Source organism: Lolium perenne, chromosome 4 (genome assembly GCF_019359855.2).
Source record: "Lolium perenne isolate Kyuss_39 chromosome 4, Kyuss_2.0, whole genome shotgun sequence".
In the NCBI taxonomy this organism is placed as follows: domain Eukaryota; kingdom Viridiplantae; phylum Streptophyta; class Magnoliopsida; order Poales; family Poaceae; genus Lolium; species Lolium perenne.
The window spans coordinates 38,990,496-39,013,827 of record NC_067247.2 but is presented as its reverse complement, the minus strand read 5'-3'; the positions used below and the strand labels follow the sequence as shown (position 1 = coordinate 39,013,827).

At 45.0% G+C, this 23,332-nt stretch overlaps 1 protein-coding gene across 1 annotated transcript in view; it reads left to right on the top strand.

The window, feature by feature from the left end:
- The first annotated feature begins 952 nt into the window (after positions 1-952).
- LOC139838906 (uncharacterized) overlaps positions 953-23,332 on the top strand; it is a 34,535-nt gene continuing 12,155 nt past the window's right edge. Inside the window, exons 1-4 of the mRNA XM_071828926.1 lie at positions 953-1,511; positions 1,592-1,823; positions 1,926-1,998; positions 2,099-2,339. Coding sequence (XP_071685027.1) covers positions 1,294-1,511; positions 1,592-1,823; positions 1,926-1,998; positions 2,099-2,339 — 764 coding nt within the window. The 5' untranslated portion in view covers positions 953-1,293. The remainder of the gene's footprint in view (positions 1,512-1,591; positions 1,824-1,925; positions 1,999-2,098; positions 2,340-23,332) is intronic.

Genomic DNA, 23,332 nt, shown 5'->3' with positions numbered 1-23,332 from the left:
TGCTGCTTTGCTTCACCCGATTCTTATATAAACCCTTCTTCAACCTCCGTTCATCCCCTTGCTTGCGCCGCCACCTGTTCCTCTTCGCAAAACTTCCCCTGCGCCCAACTCTCTCCAATCTTCCGTTCGCACATACATTGCTCTGCCCACTACCGTTGATGCCACCGCGCACGCGTCTGACTCGCCACAGCACGCCGGAATCCAAGATGGCCGCCGAGGATCTTGAGTGGGAGAGATCCAAAATCTCCAATCAAGACATCAACACGCTGAAGAGGCTCGGCCTCATGACGAAGGAGGACGCCATCCGCTTTCCTAGCGAAGAAAGCTACCCCAAGCCTCCAATGGAGTATCGGGTTAGTTTTGTTGATCACCTGATCCGCGGCCTTTCAACCCCAATCCATGATTTCCTCCGCGGCCTTCTTTTCGTTTATGGGATTCAACTGCACCAATTGACTCCCAATTCCATCCTTCACATTTCTATTTTTATCACACTTTGCGAATGCTTCCTCGGAATCCCTCCCAATTGGGCTCTGTGGAAGCGCATTTTCTGCCTCCGCCGTAATGGCTCCCACAACGTCACTTATAACATAGGTGGCGTTGTTATCTGTGTTCGGACTGATGTCGATTATTTCGACGTCAAGTTTCCTGATTCTGTCCAAGGATGGCGCAAAAAGTGGCTCTACATCCACGAAGAAAGCGCCAATTCTGTGGAGCACAACATAGTTCCTTTTGACGGAAGTGCCAGGATTCAGCGTCGCCGTTCCTGGGATGCCGAAGCTTCTGAAGAAGAGAAAAAGGCGACAGAGGCGCTCATGGCTCGTATCCGTCATCTTCAAAACACTCGAGGCAAAGAGCTATCTGGTGTTCAAATTACTGCCTACTTCCTTAGGATTAGAGTGCAGCCTCTTCAGGCTCGCAAAAATCCCCTTTGGACGTATTCGGTGAAAATGACGCCAACAGAATCTCCAGTGATCTTTCTGTAAAGGACTTGGAAAAATTGGTTCGAAGAATTTCTCGATTAGGCAAGAAGGATCCTATTCCCTCCTCCTGTCGAGTGGAACCATACAGTGCTTCCAATCCTCTTCCCGAGGTATTTTCTCTTCTCGAAGTTCTATCTTGTTCTGAACTGTTCCTCGTATCTTATTGCAGTGGTATCTCACTTATTCTCTTTTGTCACTATTTCCTTGTAGAATCATCCTACTATGGCTTCCCTTCCTCCTCTTCACGAGGATGGAGAGGTCGAAGAAAGAGCCGTTGTCGATGATGTCAACCAGGAGACCCCCTCTTTTGTGAATGAACCCGCATGATTCTCGAAAATCTGCGGGATCTACCGAGAAGGATGCTGCCTCTGAAGATACAACATCAGCGCAATCTCCTCCTCCTGCTGTTTCTCCGAAGAGCAAAAGGAAAAGGAGCAATGCCGAAGATTCCGGGACCTCAAAACCCGAAGAAACTGCTCCTGCACCTCGAAAAGCAGCTTATGATCCATACATCGAGAGTATCATCAGCTCGTAGGTTCCTTGCTCTTTTCCTTTTTTATTTGAAGAATTTTATCTTGCCTTGCTTTTATGCTGCCGCTATTTTGTCACAGTGATGATGAAGAAACACCAACTTTAGATGTGGCTGCTCGAACGAGCACGTCACATACTTTAGTTATTTCAGAAAAACCAGTTGAAGGGGAGGAATCGTCGCCTCCTCAACAAAATGTTGATACATCTACTCCTTCGAGCCCCCGTGCCCCTTCACCAAAAAGGGCACGGGTTGAAAAGATTGTTGATCCTGCCCCTCAGTTGGGCAGTTCGTCGCCCCCGCTCCTAGATGATGTAAGTTTGTCGACATCTATATTTTCTTTATTTTGTTTCTTCACATCTTTTTTTTTTTTTTTTTTATGCCGATGTTTCTCTTACTGTGTTCACGTTGAACAGCCTATGATCAAGGATCTTCTCCGCATCGGTTCCCAATTTATTGGGTACCGTGAATATGCTAATAGAGCCGAAGGTAACGACTTTCATACTTGTCGTTTTTCCTTAATTTGTCACTCCTGTTACTTGCCGCGATTTTTTGATCTTTCTTCTCTCTTTTTTCCATATCTCGACAGAGAAACTTGCAGAGGCTAACGAACGCGCCGACGCACTGGCTCAAAAACTTGAGCAAAGTGAGGCGGCTCGCAAGAAAGCCGAACTCGCTGCTAGCAAAGCCAAGGTCGAAGCTGATGAAGCTAAGGCGAAAGCTGCTGGTGTCGAGGAACTGCAGAAGAAACTTGAGGATGCGACAGCTGCCTTGGATGAGCACAAAGCTGCACAAGCTTCTCGTGACGAAGGAATCCTCAAGCGTTTGAAGTCGCAAAGTCGACGTACTACGAGTAATATTATCAATCCCTTTTATTTTACTGCACTTCTGTTTCTTGGTTGTTGGTGATGTCTTGTCTCGTGTGGCAGCCCAAACAAACCAGGATTTTGATCTGGATAATCCTGTCAACGATCCTCTCCTTGACGCACTTTCTCTTACGGAGTGTCACGGGCGCGAAATTCGTGAAGGCGTGGCAAATGCTAATGCAGGATTGTCAGCGTTGTTCCCTTATTTCTTCCCGAAGAAAGAAGAACCCGCAACTTTCCTTAACCTCGCCAAGATGTTTAATGCTTCGGAAGAACTGGGATTGAAGATGCGTCAGGAGAATATGAAGGTTGCTGTCGAGAGTACTGTTGCCCTGGTTGCTGACAGCCAACAGACGCTTGATTGGATGAAGGTTGGCGACACCAGTCAGATAGAGCAGTCAAGATGGAGGTCGCTGATCAAGGCGGCCAAGCCCAACACGAAGAAGATCTTGGCGTATCTGGGGATCAAGCCAGCTTCAACTCCTAGCTCCTCGAGGCCGGAGGTCTAGTTGCATGCCTCTGTTTTTCTTTCTGTTTCTTTTGCTTCTGTCGCCAAAGTAGTCATTTGGCGACACGTACTTTCTTAACTCCACTGTAATGCCCTTGTAATTATTCCAAGAGATTAATGAAGACTTCTATCTTTGCTTGTTATTTGATGTTGTCTTGTTTATTTTTCGATTGATATTTGATAACTATACTCCATCTTCTGCTCCTTCCAATGTTTCGCCTTCTTCTTCCCGCGCGAGGAAAGCTTTTGGTGATACCGCTCCTGTCGACGATACCTTGTCGCAAGAACTGGATGAACTTCGGCAACAACTTCAGTATGCGAAGAAGCAAACACTTGTGATGATGGAGCAATCTCGTAAGTCATCTGAAGCCGAAAAAATTGCTCTTCAACAAGCTCGCGAGGCTGTAGCTGCTAAGGAAATTGCTGCTTCCGAGGCTGAAAAGGCGACTATTCGAGAAAATTTCATGCTCGAATTAATGAATGAAGCCAGTGCAGATATGTCGGGTATGCCTGTTTCATCTGCTGATATCCTTTATCTGCATACTATTGTTTCTTTGAAGGTTTCCGTTTTTTTTTTTTGTTTTGATAGGTGCCTTTACTGATGCTGCTGCCGAGGAAGAGAGGGTGAATGCTAGGACAACCCTCCTTGTTAATCTCTCCTTGGACCATGGTTCTTTGTTTTGGGCTACCCCGGAAAGGACCCGCCAAATTGTCAGATTTCAAGATCGCGCCTCTCAAACTCGTGATTTCCTCGACTTCTGTACCAAGACCTTGTCCATGGTTTACAACTCCATGTTTCCTCGGAACGTCCAACCAAAAACTCTTCCTGAATTGATGGAAAGGTTCAAGGATGCTCGCAGTATCCATGATTTTGTCAAAGCTCAACTAGTAGCTGGCGCTGCATTTGCTCTTATCATGCTCCAAATCTGCCACTCGAAGCTTGACCTTACCCAGGTTGTCGAGAAGGTTCACCAAAAAGTAAAACGTCGGAGAGTTGGTGTTGACAGGATTAACACGAAGGTTACGCCTATAGCCGAAGAAATGATTGAGGACCTACTTCGGATGGATGCCGACTTTTTTGCCGATGGCCATTATGCCGATTTTCTTGGTGCTGCTCCTGAGGAAAACAGGGTTACTCTTGATGACATATTGAATCAAGACTAGTTAGTTTCTTCTTGTAGATATTTTTTCTTTGTAATCCACGACTATATTGTAAAGCAATCATTATATTTCTCTGTTTGTTTAGCCCCAGTGTTTCGGTGACTCTTTACTATATTTGTATACTTGCGAGGTTTTGAACCAAGGCATTTATATATTTAAGGCGAATATGAGCCCCCAAGCTTTTTATTGAGTACTATTTTGTATTTTTGTTGACTCACGAGGTATTTGAATACCAAGGCAAGTTTTTCCTTTTGTTGATGAACTATATTGAAATTCGTCGGAGCGAAGACTTTGGTCATGTCGATAAAGAAGAAAAGTTATATTGTCACTATCTTTATTATATTGCAGCACCGCGAGCCCGCCTCATTAAAAACCTTCTCCGGCCCCACTCGGTGCCCCGAAAAAGGAAAAGAGTGCGTCTGAAAACTCGCGGGCGTTTCAGTACATTGAAGCTTTACAAAGACTATATTTTGACTCTAGGCGTAGAAACGCCTAAGTTGCGCCACGTTCCAGGGGTTTGGCTCCTCCACCCTGTCTTCTTGTCCTTTATTCTGTATGCTCCTCCTCCAATTACTTCCGTGACAATGTAAGGGCCAAGCCATGGTGACTCGAGTTTTTCATGACTTTTTTGCGTGAGCCGAAGAACTAGGTCTCCCACCTGAAAAGATCTTGGCCGCAAAGCGTCGATCGTGGTAATTCTTCAAATCCTGTTGATATTTGGTTACCCGAGATAATACTTCATCTCGAGCTTCATCAAGTGCGTCGACGTCGTCTTCTAGCACTCTTCTCGACGTTTCTTCATCATATTCAGCGACACGTGGAGAGTTGTGCTCTATCTCGATTGGTAGTACTGCTTCTGCTCCATGAACCAGGAAAAACGGAGTTTCCTGCGTTGCTGTGTTTGGTGTTGTTCGGATGCTCCACAACACGCTTGGTAGTTCTTCTGGCCATGTATGTCGAGCTTTTTCCAGTGGTCCTAATAAGCGCTTCTTGATACCATTGCAGATGATGCCATTGGCTTTCTCGACTTGCCCATTGGTTTGAGGATGTGCAACTGACGCAAAGTTCAGCTTAATACCCACCTCTTCGCAATAATCTTTGAATTCATGGGATGTGAAGTTGCTGCCGTTGTAACTGACGATGCTGTGGTGCACTCCAAATCTGAAGACGAGGCCTTTACGAATTTTCTGCGGATGCTCCATCCGGTGAATTTATCGGCTTCGCTTCTATCCACTTTGTAAACTTATCGACAGCTACTAGCATGTACTCCTTTCCTCCTGGCCAGGATTTGTGTAACTTACCCACCATATCAAGTCCCCATTGAGCAAAGGGCCAAGACAATGGTATTGGTGCTAACTCTGCTGCTGGAGAGTGAGGTTTTGCGGCGAACCTTTGACATGCGTCGCAAGTTCTTACTATGTCCTTGGCGTCCTCGATTGCTGTCAACCAGTAGAATCCTGCCCGAAAAACCTTGGCTGCGATAGCTCGACTACTTGCGTGGTGGCCACATATTCCTTCGTGTACATCCTTCAGGATTATTCTTCCTTCTTCGGGTGTAACGCACCTTTGCAAAACGCCTGAAATACTTCGCTTATACAATTCTCCCTTGACCACCGTAAAAGCTTTGGAGCGTCGAATTACTCGCCTTGCTTCAACTGGATCATCGGGTATTTCTTTCCTCATGATGTATGATATGTACGGCTGCATCCACGGTATCTGTATCACCATGACCAAGTCCTGATCCTCTTCTTCGTCCTCTTGCTTTTCCTTGGCAGCCCCCGAGGGTTTCTTCTCCTTCTTTTTGACTTTGTTGTCTTAGTGTATCTCTCTGTTATCTCTTCCCATAATACACCTGGCGGGATTGGAAGGCACTGTGACCCGATGTTTGCAAGAACGTCGGCTTCGTCGTTGCTCAACCTGCTAATATGATTTACTTCGCATCCATCGAATAACTTTTCAAGCTCGTTGTACACCTCCTTGTATGCCATCATGCTATCATTGATTGCATCACATTGGTTCATAACTTGCTGAGCCACCAAGCGTGAGTCGCCAAAGATTTTTAATCGAGTTGCTCCGCAGTGCTTTCGCCATCTTCATCCCGTGTATGAGAGCCTCATATTCTGCTTCATTGTTAGATGCGTTAAGGAACGTCATCCGGAGGATGTACTTCAATTTGTCGCCTTCAGGTGATATGAGTACTACTCTGCGCAATCTCCTTCTAGTCTCTTGGACCCATCAAAGTTCATGGTCCAAGTTCTCGATAAATCTGGTGGTCCTGTATTTTGCAACTCCATCCATTCTGCGATGAAGTCTGGCAGTATTTGCGACTTTATTGCTTTTCTTTTTTCATACGTGATGTCCCGAGGGGAAAGTTCTATTCCCCAAAGGGAGACACGACCCGTAGCTTCTGGGTTATTCAGTATATTTGACAAGGGAGCTTCATTGACCACTATGATCGGGTGTGCCGAAAAATAGTGACGCAATTTCGTGCTGTCGTGAACACTCCATATGCTAGCTTTTGGTACCGAGGGTACCTTTGTTTTGAAGGTGACAAGACTTCGCTCACGAAGTATACCGCGCCGCACTCCATGGATTTTCCCTTCTTCCTCTCTTTCGACAACTAATACCGTGCTAACCACTTGGGGCGTGGCTGCAATATACAGCAGGAGAGGTTCCTTTTCCTTTGGAGCCACCAGGATTGGTGGTGTCGAGATTTTTCGCTTCAGATCCTCGAAAGCTCTGTCGGCCTCTTCGTTCCACCGGAATTTATCTCCTTGTTTTAGCAGCGCATAAAATGGTAACGCTTTGTCACCTCACCGGGCGACGAACCTGCTCAAAGCTGCGACTCGCCGATTAGCGGCTGGTTTTCTTTCTACTTGGTTGGCTTTCTCATTGTTACTATGGCGTGTATTTTGTCGGGATTTGCTTCTATCCCTCTTGCCGATTCTAGTAACCCGAGAAGTTGTAGTGCTGGGACGCCATAAGTACACTTCGTCGGGTTCAGTTTGAGGCAGAATTTGTCGTGGTTGTCAAAAGTTTCTTTGAGATCCTCGATCAATGTTGCTCCCTTTTTTGACGTTATGACGACATCATCGATGTATACTTGCACGTTTTTCCCGATCTGTGTTGCTAAACACTTCGCATCATCCTCGATATGTTGCTCCCGCATTTTTTAGACCAAAGGGCATTGTTTTGTAGCAAAACACGCCGAAAGGTGTAATAAACGCGGTCTTGGCTTCATCATCTTCTTTTAATCTGATCTGGTTATAACGAGTATGCATCCAAGAAGGAAAGACGTTCGCAACCTGCCGTGGAGTCGATAATTTGATCGATCCTTGGGAGGAAAGTGATCCTTAGGACAATGTTTATTGAGACACGTAAAGTCGACGCACATGCGAAGGACTGTCGTGTTTTTCTTCGGCACCATCATCGGGTTAGCTACCCATGTGGCTTACGTAGATATTTCTCCGATAAAACCAGCTTCTTCGAGTCGATTTATTTCTGAAAGCATGGCTTTTCGGTTTGGTTCCGAAAAAAGCCGCAAAGGTTGTCTGATTTGTTTCGCGGTTGGATCCAAATTTATGTGGTGCTCGGCAATTTCCCAGGGTACACCAGGCAAGTCAGCTGGACACCATGCAAAGATTTTCCAGTTCTCACGGAGGAACTTGACGAGCGCGCTTTCCTATGCGATATCCATATCGTTTGCGATAGATGTCGTCTTTTTGGATCTGTCGGGTGAATCTGCACCTCCTTAGAATTTTTCTCTGTGTTGAAAGTTGATTCTTTATTTGGCCTTCCAGCGTCGGCAATGCACGTCGTAATCAGTCATGCTTTTTGACGCCAAGTACTCGGCTTGCATCCCGAAAGTTTACGCCAACTTTGTGAAAATCCTTGTCGCACTTATCGGCTAAGGCAAAGCTTCCCTTGACTGTGATTGGTCCTCTTGGTCCGGGCAACCTCCACAACAGGTATGTATAGTGTGGTACTGCCATAAATCTAGCATATGCTGGTCGTCCCAACAGAGCGTGGTATTGTGATGGAAAATCCACGACTTCAAATTCGAGCTTCTCGATTCTATAATTTTCTCGGGTCCCAAATTGAACATCGAGATTGATTTTTCCCAATGGATAACTTGGTTTCTCTGGTGTAATGCCGTGGAACCTTGTGTCTCATTGGTTTCAAGTTTGCTAAGGATATGTTCATCTTCCTCAATGTATCTGCATACATGAGGTTCAAGCTGCTGCCGCCGTCTATGAACACTCGAGAGACATCAAATCCTGCGATAAGCTGGCGAGAATAAGTCTTGTTGCCCTGGTCGAGGAACTTGCTGCGGATGATCTGCTATTGTGAAGCCGATATCTTGTCCTGACCAATTAAGGTACTCAACTGTTGGTGGAGGCATTTTCTCTGCCATAAACACCTGTCGTGAGATTACTTTTTGAGCTCTATTGGACGGCCTTCCCTTACGAATCATCAACACTGCTCCGTTGGAATTAGGATCAACATAGGGTGGTGGTGCAGGTGCTGCCGCTATTCTTAGGCTGGTGTCGATTGTCCTCTGTAATCGCGGGAGGTGGCGGGAGATGAACCTCGCTCCTAGGCTCCCGAGGGTTTCTCTGTGCTGCTCGAGCGTGAGCATTTTCTGCGTATCTGAACATTGCTGAAAATTTCGACAGTCTTCTGCAGTGCCCCGACTGTCTTTTCCCGTTCTTGTCGAGGAAGAAGTGCATCCGGCACGGTCCGTTCAGCATTTCCTCGGGGGACACGAAAGGTCTTGGAAACCTCGGCCCACTATTTTGCCTGTTGCGTGAATCATCCCTATTATCACCTCGCTGTTCACTGCTTCTCTGGTGATCATCTCTGTTGCCTCCTGTATTTGTCCGAAAACCTGCCGAAATTTGTCCTGGGGCGTCGTAGGTCTGGTCCGTCCGAGGAAATCTTCGCCTCGGTTGATCGTTTCGACCACGGTCCTCCTCTCGGCGACCTGTGTCGTTTGTTGTGGACAGCGTCTTCTCCATCTGCCCATTTATTTGCTATCTCCATTAACGCGGATACTGTCCTTGGATTGGTCCTTCCCAAATCCTCGACAAAGTCTCCACGCGACTCTGCGACAAACGCATCTATTGCTCTCTCGTCGGATATGTTTTCTGCCGAGTTTTTGATGATATTCCACCTCTGGATGTACTTTCTCATTGGCTCATCGGCTTTTGTCGACACGCTCTCAACTCCTCTAACGATGCGGGTTTTTGCACGTGGATCTGAAGTTCTTGACGAACACGTCCTCGAAACTTTCCCAGCTGTCGATGGATCCTGGAGCGAGTTTCTTTATCCATGATCGTGCGGCACCACTCGGGTGCACCTGGATGCTTTGCATGGCTGTTGCCCTAGTTCCTCTGTCGGCTTCACCGTCTCCGGATAGTCGACTAGCCAATCCTCCGGATCTTGAAGGCCGTCGAATTTCTTGAAATTATCGGGTAACTTGAATCCCGAGGGGACTCGCGTTTTTCGGACTCTCCTCGTGAAGCATGGTAAGCCGCACATATCTTCGTCGTTAAGTTCGGGGATTGCCGATGATCCCTTCGCTTTGCCGCGCTCTGACGACTCTCGCTTGTGCTGCTGTGTCTCTTGCTCTACTTGGCCCTTCAGGTGCTGCCGCTGTTGCAGCTGCGGGTCGCGGACTATTTTGCCTTGCCACTCCTTCGGGAGGCGTTGATATAAACGCTGTCCCCATAGCTCCAACTCCTGCTACCGCCATATTGTACAGTGTTTCCCTTGGGTCACCCGGAGGTGGTTTAGATGCAAGGATAAAAGCGTGTGTCGCCATATACCCAGCCTACGGTGTCTTAGGGATGATGTTTCCTCTTGTATCTATCGACATAAAGGACATGTCGAGGTTTTGAACCAAGTGCTCTCTTTCCGCTTCGGGTATGTGTTGCAGTCTTGACCTTGCTCTGTTCCGCGCCTCCCGATGGCTATCACCCGTAGTTCTAGATTGTCGACTTAGATCTGCCCTTCTCCTGCTGGATGCAGAAGCTGCCTCCTTTCTCCTGTTCAACTCAGCTGTCTGTTTTTCCAATTCCCTGGCAGCTCGTGCGAGCCTATATTGATATGCTTGCAATTCTTCTGGTGTGGCTGTGGTAGCCATTGGTTCTGTGCCGTTCATAGCTCTCGCAGCTCTGTCCCACGCTGCTTGTGAAAGTTGAACTCTATCTCGCGGCTCTGGCCCGACGTATTTGTTGCCCAAGCCTTGTCGCAGATTGGAGGGATCGACGTATGGATTTCCCAAACTGTCGAAAGCCTCAGATGTCTCTTCTTGATCTTCAATGGCGTAAATCTGATGATACTTTGTACTCAGATCTATGTTGGGTTTGGTGACATCGTCGTTGAGATTGATGAAGACCTTGCCCACTGTCAAAGATTTGTCGATGAAGTCGTAACTGTCGACATTGCTTGAACCATCGCTTATATATGAATCCGCAGATGACTCAAACGACATGTCGTTGAAGATCTTGGCGAGTTTCTCTCTTGCTCTGATGCTGACGTAGCGTGTCGCCGAGGTTTCTTCTTCTCCTGATTCGTTTGACGATGTATAGCTTGAAAAATCGGAATCGGCCATTGATGATTCCGACGAAATCGGAATCTCGACACGATACGATCCTTCCTTCTCGACGCGAAAGTGGAACCTTCCGAACGTCATCTCCATGGGCTCCGCCAGATACGCATATGCATCCAAACGGGAGGGTGGGTGAGGAACAAAATCGACAAGACCAGTAGCGATCTGTTTACCTCGATCCATTGTGTTGCTTGCGGTTGACGATGTCGAAGATCTTGAGCGTGCCATCGAGATCAGCTCCTTACGCCTCTAATTCCCACAGACGGCGCCAATTGACAAGGTATTGACTTGTCAATGCCTATGGATTGTAGGCTAGGGTTTAGTTAGAAGTAGAGGGCAAGTAGATCTCGAAGGTTTCAGCCGAAAAGTACTCGACGACTATGAAAACTAGGGTTTGCAGACAATGATTCGATTGATTCTTTGTCCCTCGACTCCCCCTTATATATGAGGTGGAGCCGAGGGATCCGTGCTATACAAGTTTACATAGTCCGGGACGGTTTCTAACTCATCCCGCCAGATCACAAACAACACTTCCTATTACAACTCTATCTTTCCTTAGTAAATCTTGGGCTCCCGAATCTTCTTATTCTTCGGGTATTGGGCTTCCAGTAAACCCCGGGTACCATCTTCGGCAGGCCCATTTGGGATGCCTATGTCAACGGGCAGGCGTGATGCAGCAATTCAATGTTTTATATTAAAAGGGCGAGGGAAAGGCCGCCCTAAACGGGTTGGTCACTCGGCGGACCCTCCTCAGCCCTCGCGCTTCTATGTGCAACTGGATGGCAACGATGACATGTATATGTTGGTCATCCCCAGAGAATTCAAGCAATGTCTGAAAGGGATTCTTCCCAGGCCTATCAAGCTCAAGACGAGCGTAGGCTGCGCCTGGTATGTGCACATCGATGAGTACCAGGGTGAACTGGTCTTGAAGGATGGTTGGTTCGGGTTTGCAGAGGTGCATGAACTGCAGCTCGATGACATTCTCGTCTTCGAGGTGAAAGACACTTCCTTGATGAATGTGTTGATCTACGACTGTAACACCTCCACCTAGAGGGTAATATTTTGTGCTGATCACCCTTAGTTGCATGCATGATCTGCAGTGCTTTTAGGAAGAGGGGATCAGAAACACCTCAATATTTTATTGAATTAACTAGATGCTGCTTTTGGACCTGGGGTAGTGCCCTGCTGATGTTCATGCTGAACTTGGTTTTTGTATTAAGCTGAACTGGGGATCAGATACACTGTGATGAGACTTTGTTAATTAGCTAATATAGTATATGTTAGACATGTTTTATTTTACTTTAATTTACTGTGATATGCTGCGGTAGTTTCAATGTGCGGTCTGATGATTTGTATTATACCTAGCTACATGGAGCTCAACATTTTGAAATATTCATAGATTTGTAAGTGTAAATGTGATATATCCCATATGTAGTCAATGCTTTCTTGTACGAGCTTGTAAAATCTCAGGGAAAAATACATTTTATTTTAGGAAGTGTAAAAGTGACCAATTTTTTTGATCTGATTGTAGCGAACGATTGTAGCGAACACAAGTGCAGATGGTCAAACCCCCAAAACTTCTCATATTCATTGTTACATGGTCGAGATATAAAGGTATTTTAATACATCGCTATGCTTACATCCATGTTTGTTTGCAATTTTTTTTGACACCTCTTAATGCTCCCTCCGATCCATTTTTTTTTGAGATACACAGTACAAACATAGACGCTCTCATATAGATGTATCTAGACACATATTAGTTGTAGAGACATCCATTTTATCATCAAGTAATGAGGATCAGATGGAGTATCGTTTTCATTTTACCAAAAGAAACGGATATACTGTATAGTACAACGTAGTCTGAGGCGCTTAGCTCTGAATGCAATTTCTGTGTGCACACTGATCGGATCATAACCCACACGACCTGTCTCACTGGTATGTAGGTCCGGGCCCTACCAGAGATGCGATAAGGCCCGGTGACCCGCCGGGTGAAGTTTTACGTGTGGATTCCTGCGTCACTGGCTTCGTTCCTCCAAGAAACGCGCATTTTTTTGACCGGGGGGACACGCGCATTTATTCCCTTGCTGATGTATCATTCTCAGTTTCTCACAGCCCCCTCATGTTCAGATCTCCCCAGATCCCTCGCCGTCCATCTCCCCTGAGTCCTCTCCCTACACCACCGGCGTCCACCACCGCTCGGACTACGCGGCTTGGACTCCGTCCTCTACGGATGCGGCGACGTCGCACCTAAAAACTCCACTAAGGCGGCGCGGCATCCCCGATTCTCTCGGTCCATGGCTGCAATGGCGGTATGTTTCCCCCGAATCACTAGGGTTGCCGGTCACATCTTTATTATATCTAAGCTGTATTGCCAGTTGCTTAGCATTGTTTGATATAGACTATTTCTCTCATCCAGTGTATATATTAATCCTCTGGTAAAGACTCGGGCTACACATGCACGCATGCTAGCTAGGTTGGGACTGGATCTAATGTGTGCAATAATAATCGTTCAAATATGATATTGGTCAATCCACGGCCGATAATCACATATGAGGACACCGAGCATGCATGTCTGGCTTATGGACTCTTTAGGCCGACACTGATTTTTTTGTTTGCTTGGTCGATCCAGATCGGCGGATGATGAACTGCAGATGCATTACTCTGATGCTAGACCTAGCCAGCAAGCATGCATGGCTCATGCTAGCTTGATTTCTATTCTCATAGCTACTATTTATATCGATTTGGCTTCTGCGATACAATGATACACTATGCTGAATAATTTGATGATACAAGGTTATACATATCAGCCTAGCTAGATTCAGAAGCTTATTGTTCAGACTGTGTGTTCGATAAGAACAATGATCCGCTGACTTTGCTAGGTGCCTTTGATTATGCATTTGCTTGAAATTACGGTCAGAAGCTAGAGGCATTATCTAATTGAGGCCTCTTTTTTGCAGTGTTCAAACAAGAAGCTCAAGCTTGGAAAGAGCTTATCATGGAAGGAGACATCTGTAGAGCCAGCCCCAGTGTGCAAGGTGTTTAGGCGCATCGATGAGGAGAATACCGTGACGGCTTACGCAAGGTACTATGTACATCGGAGTTAGAGGTGATTACCATCCCCGCCGTGTTCTACCCTGGTTTTACGGTGGGTGTCCGAGTCCATCAACCTGAAGATGTCCACCGCATGCACCTGGATTGTGGACTGAAGCAACAAGATGGCAATGTTTTAATGGACGCAGGATGGCCGAGTTTGTCAAAGCACATGACTTGAAGGTAGGATACCTCCTGACCTTCAAGAAGATTGACACCAAATCATTGCAGGTGCTCATATTTGGTTACAATTGCTTTGTGAGAAGGTTATATGGTGTTCAGGTTATCACCCATCGTTGGGGCAACAAAATGAATCACAGCTGTATTAAGTTGTCTTACAAATGTTACGTAGTATAATGATGATGTATTGTGGTGAACATGATGGTACCATTCTGGATTGTGGTCACATGTGAGGGGGATGTTGATATGTATAAGTGGATTGCCTAGCCCTTTCCATTAGTTCGGACTTTTGGTTGCGTTGGCTTGTGTATGAAGCTTGGCATGGTATCGGGAGGCCCTGTGGTCTCGAGTTCGAGACCTGGCTTTCGTAATTTATCCTAAAAATTGGTGCTGCCCTCCGTTGCCCTCCTCGGAGTCCACGTATATGCCTCTTGAGAGTCTCCTTGTGTTGACCTCTTCCCTTCTTCCGGTCACACGTGAGGAGGGGTGTTCAGATGTATAGGTGGATTGCCTAGCCCTTTCCATCAGTTCGGACTTTTGGTTGCGTTGGCTAGTGCATGAAGCTTGACAAACCTTATTTATATGTACAACTCTCTAGTTGTACTATTAATTATTATGTGCTTATGTTGGCTGGATTGTGATGAACATGAGATGTTCTGTTGTTTCCGTAAAGAAAAAACGTGTTGTTTTTTCGAATCCTGAGCTGGATATGTTTTGCACAAACTAGTGAAGTGCCGTGACAAAACATATTATGCGCAAATAGGCAACCCTCGCAACGATCATGGGTTCAAGCGTCCGGGATCCGGTGCCTTGACATCAGCAAGCACAGATGAACAGTTGGTTGACTTGTAGATTTGGACGTTGGATCGAAAATAGATAGCTAAGAACTAAGTACTGTAGCATGTAGCATATGTACTGTTCATGGTCTCATTCCGGGTTCAAGTGCTACCCCATGTAGCACCACTTTTTTTGGGTTAGCCTGCACAACCTTCCCAATAAAAAAAGTACTACCTTCCCTTCATGGGCCAATTGTTTGTACTTTTGGGCTGCCGCCGGCCATGTACATGGTGATTCTTTGTCAGCTGCTTGCTTGACGATAACAATCCAAAAACATTTAATGGGCCTCCGACTCATGCCATTGGGGCCCTTCCTAATTTAAACACGGAGATCCTATGATTGGCCCTCAAGAAACCGAGATTCTAAATATAAAGTTATTTTTATTTCGTATCAATTATGATTATGATTCTTTTTTAAATGCGCATAGCCAGTATGCGCATCTACATGGGCTCTATATTTTGATATATTCATATAGTTGATTTCAAAATTTTCATAAATTATTTAAAGTTCCAAGATTTATTCTATCAGTTTGCAAGATCTTAGAGTGTATTTGTAGTTTAAAAAAAATGACAAACCTCTTCATCAGATTGTTGTTAACAAGTGTAGTGTTGTGAACCCAAAATATATTACATACTTCCTCGTAGATCAAATTTGAACTAATTAAGTTGAACTAAAACCCGGATCAACAGTTAGTATGGATTATGTGCATGGAGTACGAAAAACAAATGAATAGGCAATATTTCAGTTTTTCCTTCAGTTGAGAATGCTAGAGCAGGACCCATTTGCCAGTAGCGTCCCTCAACATTTGAAGGTAAATACAAACAAACGGGATCGAAAAAAGCAATTATCCTACATATCTCGGGTTAAAACATATCGAGAAATCACATATTGCTTGTACATAGAGGCTGACATCGTGGACCCATCGGCCAGCCGTGGAAAAAAATCCAAGAAAGGAAACAATTATCGTACAGAGAAGCTGACATGTGGGACGCATTTTGCAGCAGCGTCCTCAACTTTAACAAAGGCGGCAGGGGATCGAAAGAAAAAGCAAAGTTCCCAGAAATCAGCGGTCAAAAATAAATCCAAGAAATGAAATGTTTATTGTTCATAGAGGCTGACATGTGGGACCCACGAGCCGGCAGCGTCCCCAACGTGTTAAAGGCGGCAGGGGATCGAAAAAAGGCAAGTGACCATATATCAGGTGCCAAAAATAATCCAAGGAAAGAAACTTTTATTGTACATAGAGGATGACATATGGGTCCCGTTTTGCAGGAGCGGTCTCACATTTTCCAAGGCGGCACGGGATCGAAAAAAAAGAAAGGAAAGGTTTATCGTTCAGAGAGGCTGAGATGTGGGACCCATGGGCCAGCAGCGTCCTCTTAGTTTCAAAGGCGGCAGGGGATAAAAAAAGGCAAATAGCCAGTAATTAGGGTCAAAAATAAATCAAACAAAGGAAACTTTTACTGTTCATAGAGGCTGACAGGGACCCATGAGCCAGCAGCGTCTCAATGTTTCAGAGGAGGCATGAGATCGAAAGAAAAAGGCAAATACCAAGAAATTATGGGTCAATAATAAATCAAACAAAAGGTTTATTGTTCATAGAGGCTGACATGTGGGACCCCTGAGCCGGCAGCGTCCCCAACGTGTTAAAGGCGGCAGGAGATAGAAAGACAAAGGCCAAAAATCAGTTGGTAAAAAAATCCAAGAAAAGAAACATTTACCGTTCTGAGAGGCTGACATGCGGGACCCATGAGGCAGCAGCATCCTCAACGATTCCAAGGCGGCAGGGGATCAAAAGGGGTCAAAAATAAATCCATCATAGGAAACTTTTATTGTTCATAGAGGATGTGGGACCGACCTGCCAGTAGCGTCCTCATCGTTTCAAAGGGGGCAGGGGATCAAAAGAAAACGGTAAATAGCCAGAAATTAGGGGTAAAAAATAAATCCAATGAAGGACACTTTATTGTTCATAGAGTATGACATGCGGGACCCATGAGCCAGCAGCTTCCTCAACGTTTCAAAGGCGACATGAGATCGAAAGGAAAAGGAAAGTGACCAAATATCAGGAGCCAAAAATAATCTAAGAAAAGAAACTTTATTGTGCATAGAGAATGACATGCGGGTCCCATTTTGCAGCACCGGTCTGAAGGTTTCAAAGTCGGCATTAGATCGAAAGAAAAAGACAAGTGCCAAATATCAGGAGCCAAAAATAATCCAAGAAAAGAAACTTCTATTGTACATAGAGGATGACATGCGGGTCCCGTTTTGCAGCAGCGGTTTCAATGTTTCCAAGGCGGCACATGACCAAAAGAAAAAGGAAGTAGCCAGAAATAAGGGTGTCAAAAAATCCAAGAAAAGGAATATTTCAATTGGGCTGCTTCTGGCCATCTGGGCCTTCAAACTATCCCGCTGGACGCCTTTTGATTCGTACAATTTCAGCCCATTCCAAAACAGGAAAGTCCTATGCCTCGCAAAGACAAAAAAAAACAAGGAGATTCAGCATATAAGTTTGTTTATGTAAAAATAAAGATTTAATTTATCCCTTTGCAATAGCTCAGAGCAAAATACACTGTTTATTGTCTGCAAAATAATCAAGATGTCACATGTTTCTTATACGGGGAGGCTGACATCGGGGACCCATGCGCCCGACGTCGTCAACAACATTTTAAAGGCGGCAGGGATGGAAAGAAAAAATAAACCAAAAATCTGTTGGTACAAAATCCAAGAAAAGAAACATTTTCGTTCTGAGAGGATAACATGCGGGACCCATGAGGCAGCAGCATCCTCAGCGTTTAATGTTAGACGCTGACATGTGGGACCCGTGAGCCAGCAGCGTCCTCAACGTTTTAAAGGCGGTAGGAGATCGAAATAAAAAATAAGCCAAAAATCATTTGGTATTCAAAATCCAAGAAAATAAACATTTACCGTTCTGAGAGGATGACATGCGGGACCCATGAGGCAGCAGCATCCTCAACGATTCCAAGGCGGCAGGGGATCAAAAGAAAAAAAGGAAATATCCAGAAATTAAATAGGGGTTCAAAATAAATCCATCAAAGGAAAGTTTTATTGTTCATAGAGGATGACATGTGGGACCGACCTGCCAACATCGTCCTCATCGTTTCAAAGGGGGCAGGAGATCAAAAGAAAAGGCAAATAGCCAGAAATTAGGGGTAAAAAATAACTCCAAGAAAGGAAACTTTTATTGTTCGTAGAGGATGACATGCGGGACCCATGAGCCAGCAGCTTACTTAACGTTTCAAAGGCGGCATGAGATCGAAAGAAAAAGGCAAGTGACAAAATATCAGGAGCCCAAGATAATCCAAGAAAAGAAACTTTATTTAGATAGAGGATGACATGCGGGTCCCATTTTGCAGCAGCGGTCCCAACGTTTCAAATGCGGCTTGAGATCAAAAGAAAAAGAAAGTAGCCAGAAATTAGGGGGTAAAAAAAATCCCAGAATATACAGTTTCTGGACATAGAGGATGACATGCGGGTCCCATGAGCTAGCAGCTTACTCAACGTTTCCAAGGCGGCGGGGGGATCAAAAGAAAAAGGAAATAGCCAAAAATCAGAGGGTGAAAAAAACAAAGAAAATCAACTTTTATAGTACATAGAGGATGACATGCGGGTCCCATGAGCCAGCAGGTTCCTCAACGTTTCAAACGTGGCATGAGATCGAAAGAAAAAGGCAAGTGACCAAATATCAGGAGCCAAAAATAATTCAAGAAAAGAAACTTGATTGTACATGGAGGATGACATGCGGGTCCCAATTAGCAGCAGCGGTATCACCGTTTGAGAGGCTGCACGGGATCGAAAGAAAAAGGCAAGTGACCAAATATCAGGAGCCAAAAATAATCCAAGAAAAGAAATTTTATTGTACGTAGAGGATGACATGCGGGTCCCATTTTGCAGCGGTCTCAACGTTTCCAAGGCGGCACCGAACCAAAAGAAAAATGAAGTACCCAGAAATCAGGGGCTGAAAAAAATACAAGAATAAATATTTCATTTGGGCTGCAACTGGACAGCTGGGCCTTCGTACTAACCTGCTTTGCCATTTGACTCGTACAATTTCAGCCCACTCCAAAACAGGAAAGTTCGAATTTTCTAAAAAAACAGGAAAGTCCTATGCTTCGCAAAGACAAAAAAACAAGGAGATTCAACATATAAGTTTGTTTATGTAAAAATAAAGATTTAATTATCCGTTTGAAATAGCTCAGAGCGCAATACATTGTTTATTGTCTGCAAAATAATCAAGATATCATATGTTTCTTGTACGGGGAGGCTGACATCGGGGACCCATGAGCCAACAGCGTCATCAACGTTTTAAAGGCAGCAGGGGATGGAAAGAAAAAATAAACCAAAAATCTGTTGGTAAAAAATCCAAGAAAAGAAACATTTTCGTTCTGAGAGGATGACATGCGGGACCCATGAGGCAGCTGCATCCTCAGCGTTTATTGTTCATAGAGGTTGACATGTGGGACCCGTGAGCCAGCGGCGTCCTCAACGTTTTAAAGGCTGCAGGTGATCGAAAGAAAAAATAAGCCAAAAATCGTTTGGTCAACAAAATCCAAGAAAATAAACATTTACCGTTCTGAGAGGAAGACATGCGGGACCCATGAGGCAGCAGCATCCTCAACAATTCCAAGGCGGCAGGGGAAATATCCAGAAATTAATTAGGGGTTCAAAATAAATCCATCAAAGGAAACATTTATTGTTCATAGAGGATGACATGTGGGACCGACCTGCCAACAGCGTCCTCATCGTTTCAAAGGGGCAGGAGATCAAAAGAAAAAGGCAAATAGCCAGAAATTAGGGGTAAAAAATAACTCCAAGAAAGGAAACTTTTATTGTTCGTAGAGGATGACATGCGGGACCCATGAGCCAGCAGCTTACTCAACGTTTCAAAGGCGGCATGAGATCGAAAGAAAAAGGCAAGTGACAAAATATCAGGAGCAAAAGATAATCCAAGAAAAGAAACTTTATTGTACATAGAGGATGACATGTGGGTCCCATTTAGTGACGGCGGTCTCAATGTTTGTAATGCGGCTTGAGATCAAAAGAAAAAGAAAGTAGCTAGTAATTAGGGGGTGAAAAAAAATCCAAGAAAAGAAAGTTGATGGACATAGAGGATGACATGCGGGTCCCATTTAGCAGCAGCGGTATCACCGTTTGAGAGGCGGCAGGGGATCGAAAGAAAAAGGCAAGTGAACGAATATGAGGTGCCAAAAATAATCCAAGAAAAGAAAGTTTTATAGTACATAGAGGATAACATGCGGGTCCCATTTAGCAGCAGCGGTATCACCGTTTGAGAGGCGGCAGGGGTTCAAAAGAAAAAAGAAATTGCTAAAAATCAGAGGGTGAAAAAAACCAAGAAAATGAACTTTTATAGTACATAGAGGATGACATGCGGGTCCCATGAGCCTGCAGGTTCCTCAACGTTTCAAACGTGGCATGAGATCGAAAGAAAAAGGCAAGTGAAAAAATATGAGGAGCCAAAAATAATTCAAGAAAAGAAACTTTTATAGCACATAGAGGATGACATGCGGGTCCCATGAGCCTGCAGGTTCCTCAACCTTTCAAACGTGGCATGAGATCGAAAGAAAAAGGCAAGTGCCCAAATATGAGGTGCCAAAAAAAACTCCAAGAAAAGAAAGTTGATTGCTCATAGAGGATGACATGCGGGTCCCATTTAGCTGCAGCGGTCTCCAGCATTTGAGAGGCGGCAGGGGATCGAAAGAAAAAGGCAAGTGACCAAATATCAGGAGCCAAAAATAATTCAAGAAAAGAAAGTTTTATAGTCCATAGAGGATGACATGCGGGTCCCATTTAGCAGCAGCGGTATCACCGTTTGAGAGGCGGCAGGGGATCGAAAGAAAAAGGCAAGTGACCAAATATGAGGTGCCAAAAAAAATCCAAGAAAAGAAAGTTTTATAGTACATAGAGGATGACATGCGGGTCCCATTTAGCAGCAGCGGTATCACCGTTTGAGAGGCGGCAGGGGATCGAAAAAAAAGGCAAGTGACCAAATATGAGGTGCCAAAAAAATCCAAGAAAAGAAAGTTTTATAGTACATAGAGGATGACATGCGGGTCTCATTTAGCAGCAGCGGTATCACCGTTTGAGAGGCGGCAGGGGATCGAAAAAAAAAGGCAAGTGACCAAATATGAGGTGCCAAAAAAAATCCAAGAAAAGAAAGTTTTATAGTACATAGAGGATGACATGCGGGTCCCATTTAGCAGCAGCGGTATCACCGTTTGAGAGGCGGCAGGGGATCGAAAAAAAAGGCAAGTGACCAAATATGAGGTGCCAAAAAAAACTCCAAGAAAAGAAAGTTGATTGCACATAGAGGATGACATGCGGGTCCCATTTAGCAGCAGCGGTCTCAACGTTTCCAAGGCGGCAAGGGATCAAAAGAAAAAGGAAGTAGCCAGAAATCAGGGGGTCAAAAAAAATCCAAGAATAGAAAGAATTTTGGTTCATAGAGGATGACATGCGGGACCCATGATCCTGCATCGTAAACGGCTCGATCGGAGAACGTTGAACGAGATGGCGCGATCGAGAAAAAAAAACAATGCCAGAGAGGCTGCCATCTGGGCCCTACATCCCTCGGCGGTGCGGATTTGCGTTGACTCGGCCGGCGAACCCGAGATTTCGAGATGCACCACGTCCCGGGCCACCATACGCGACGTTTTGGCCGCTTTCGTCGGGCTAGGTGGCCTCAAAAACGAGAAAAAAAAAGTTTTGACATGCACCACGGAGGGACCCAAAATCGTCGGCCATGGTACACCAGCAACCACGGCGCGACTTCAACTTCGTCGGCCATGGCAACTTTTCTTGTAGTGCCAAGTACTAACATAGCATGCACACCGTAACCTTCACACTATGAAAGGAGGAATAGATCGCATCAATACCATCATAGTAATAGTTAACTTCACAATCCACAAGAGATCACGATCATAAACTACGCCAAGTACTACATGATGCACACCCTGTCCACTTTACACCATGCAGGAGGAATAGAATACTTTAATAACATCACTAGAGTAGCACATAGATGAATTGTGATACAAAACTCATATGAATCTCAATCATGTAAGGCAGCTCATGAGATCATTGTATTGAAGTACATAGGAGAGAGATTAACCACATAGCTACCGGTACAGCCCCGAGCCTCGATGGAGAACTACTCCCTCCTCATGGGAGACAGCAGCGTTGATGGAGATGGCGGTGGTGTCGATGGAGAAGCCTTCCGGGGGCACTTCCCCATCCCGGCGGCGTGCCGGAACAGAGACTCCTGTCCCCCAGATCTTGGCTTCGCGATGGCGGCGGCTCTGGATGGTTTCTCGTACCGTGGCTTTTTCGTATCGTGTTTTAGGTCTGGGACCTTTATATAGGCGAAGAGGCGGCGTCAGAAGGTCGAAGGGGCGACGACACCATAAGGCGGCGCGGCCAGGGCCTGGGCCGCGCCGGCCTATCATCTGGGGCCTATGTGGCCCCCCTCTGGCGACTCTCGGGTGTTCTGGATGCTTCCGGGCAAAATAGGAACCTGGGCGTTGATTTCGTCCAATTCCGAGAATATTTCGTTACTAGGATTTCTGAAACCAAAAACAGCAGAAAACAGGAACTGGCACTTCGGCATCTTGTTAATAGGTTAGTTCCAGAAAAAGCATAAATATGACATAAAATGTGCATATAACATGTAGATATCATCAATAATGTGGCATGGAACATAAGAAATTATCGATACGTCGGAGACGTATCAGCATCCCCAAGCTTAGTTTCTGCTCGTCCCGAGCAGGTAAACGATAAACAAAGATAATTTCTGGAGTGACATGCCATCATAAACTTGATCATATTGTAAACATATGTAATGAATGCAGCGATCAAAACAATGGTAATGACATGAGTAAACAACTGAATCATAAAGCAATGACTTTTCATGAATAGCACTTTCAAGACAGGCATCAATAAGTCTTGCATAAGAGTTAACTCATAAAGCAATAATTCAAAGTAAAGGTATTGAAGCAACACAAAGGAAGATTAAGTTTCAGCGGTTGCTTTCAACTTGTAACATGTATATCTCATGGATAATTGTCAACATAGAGTAATATAACAAATGCAATATGCAAGTATGTAGGAATCAATGCACAGTTCACACAAGTGTTTGCTTCTTGAGGTGGAGAGAAATAGGTGAACTGACTCAACATAAAGGTAAAAAGAATGGTCCTTCAAAGAGGAAAGCATCGATTGCTATATTTGTGCTAGAGCTTTTATTTTGAAAACATGAAACAATTTTGTCAACGGTAGTAATAAAGCATATGTATCATGTAAATTATATCTTACAAGCTGCAAGCCTCATGCATAGTGTACTAATAGTGCTCGCACCTTGTCCTAATTAGCTTGGGTTAACACTGATTATCATTGCATAACATATGTTTCAACCAAGTGTCACAATGGGGTACCTCTATGCCGCCTGTACAAGGGTCTAAGGAGAAAGTTCGCATTGGATTTCTCGCTTTTGATCATTCTTCAACTTAGACACCCATACCGGGACAACATAGACAACAG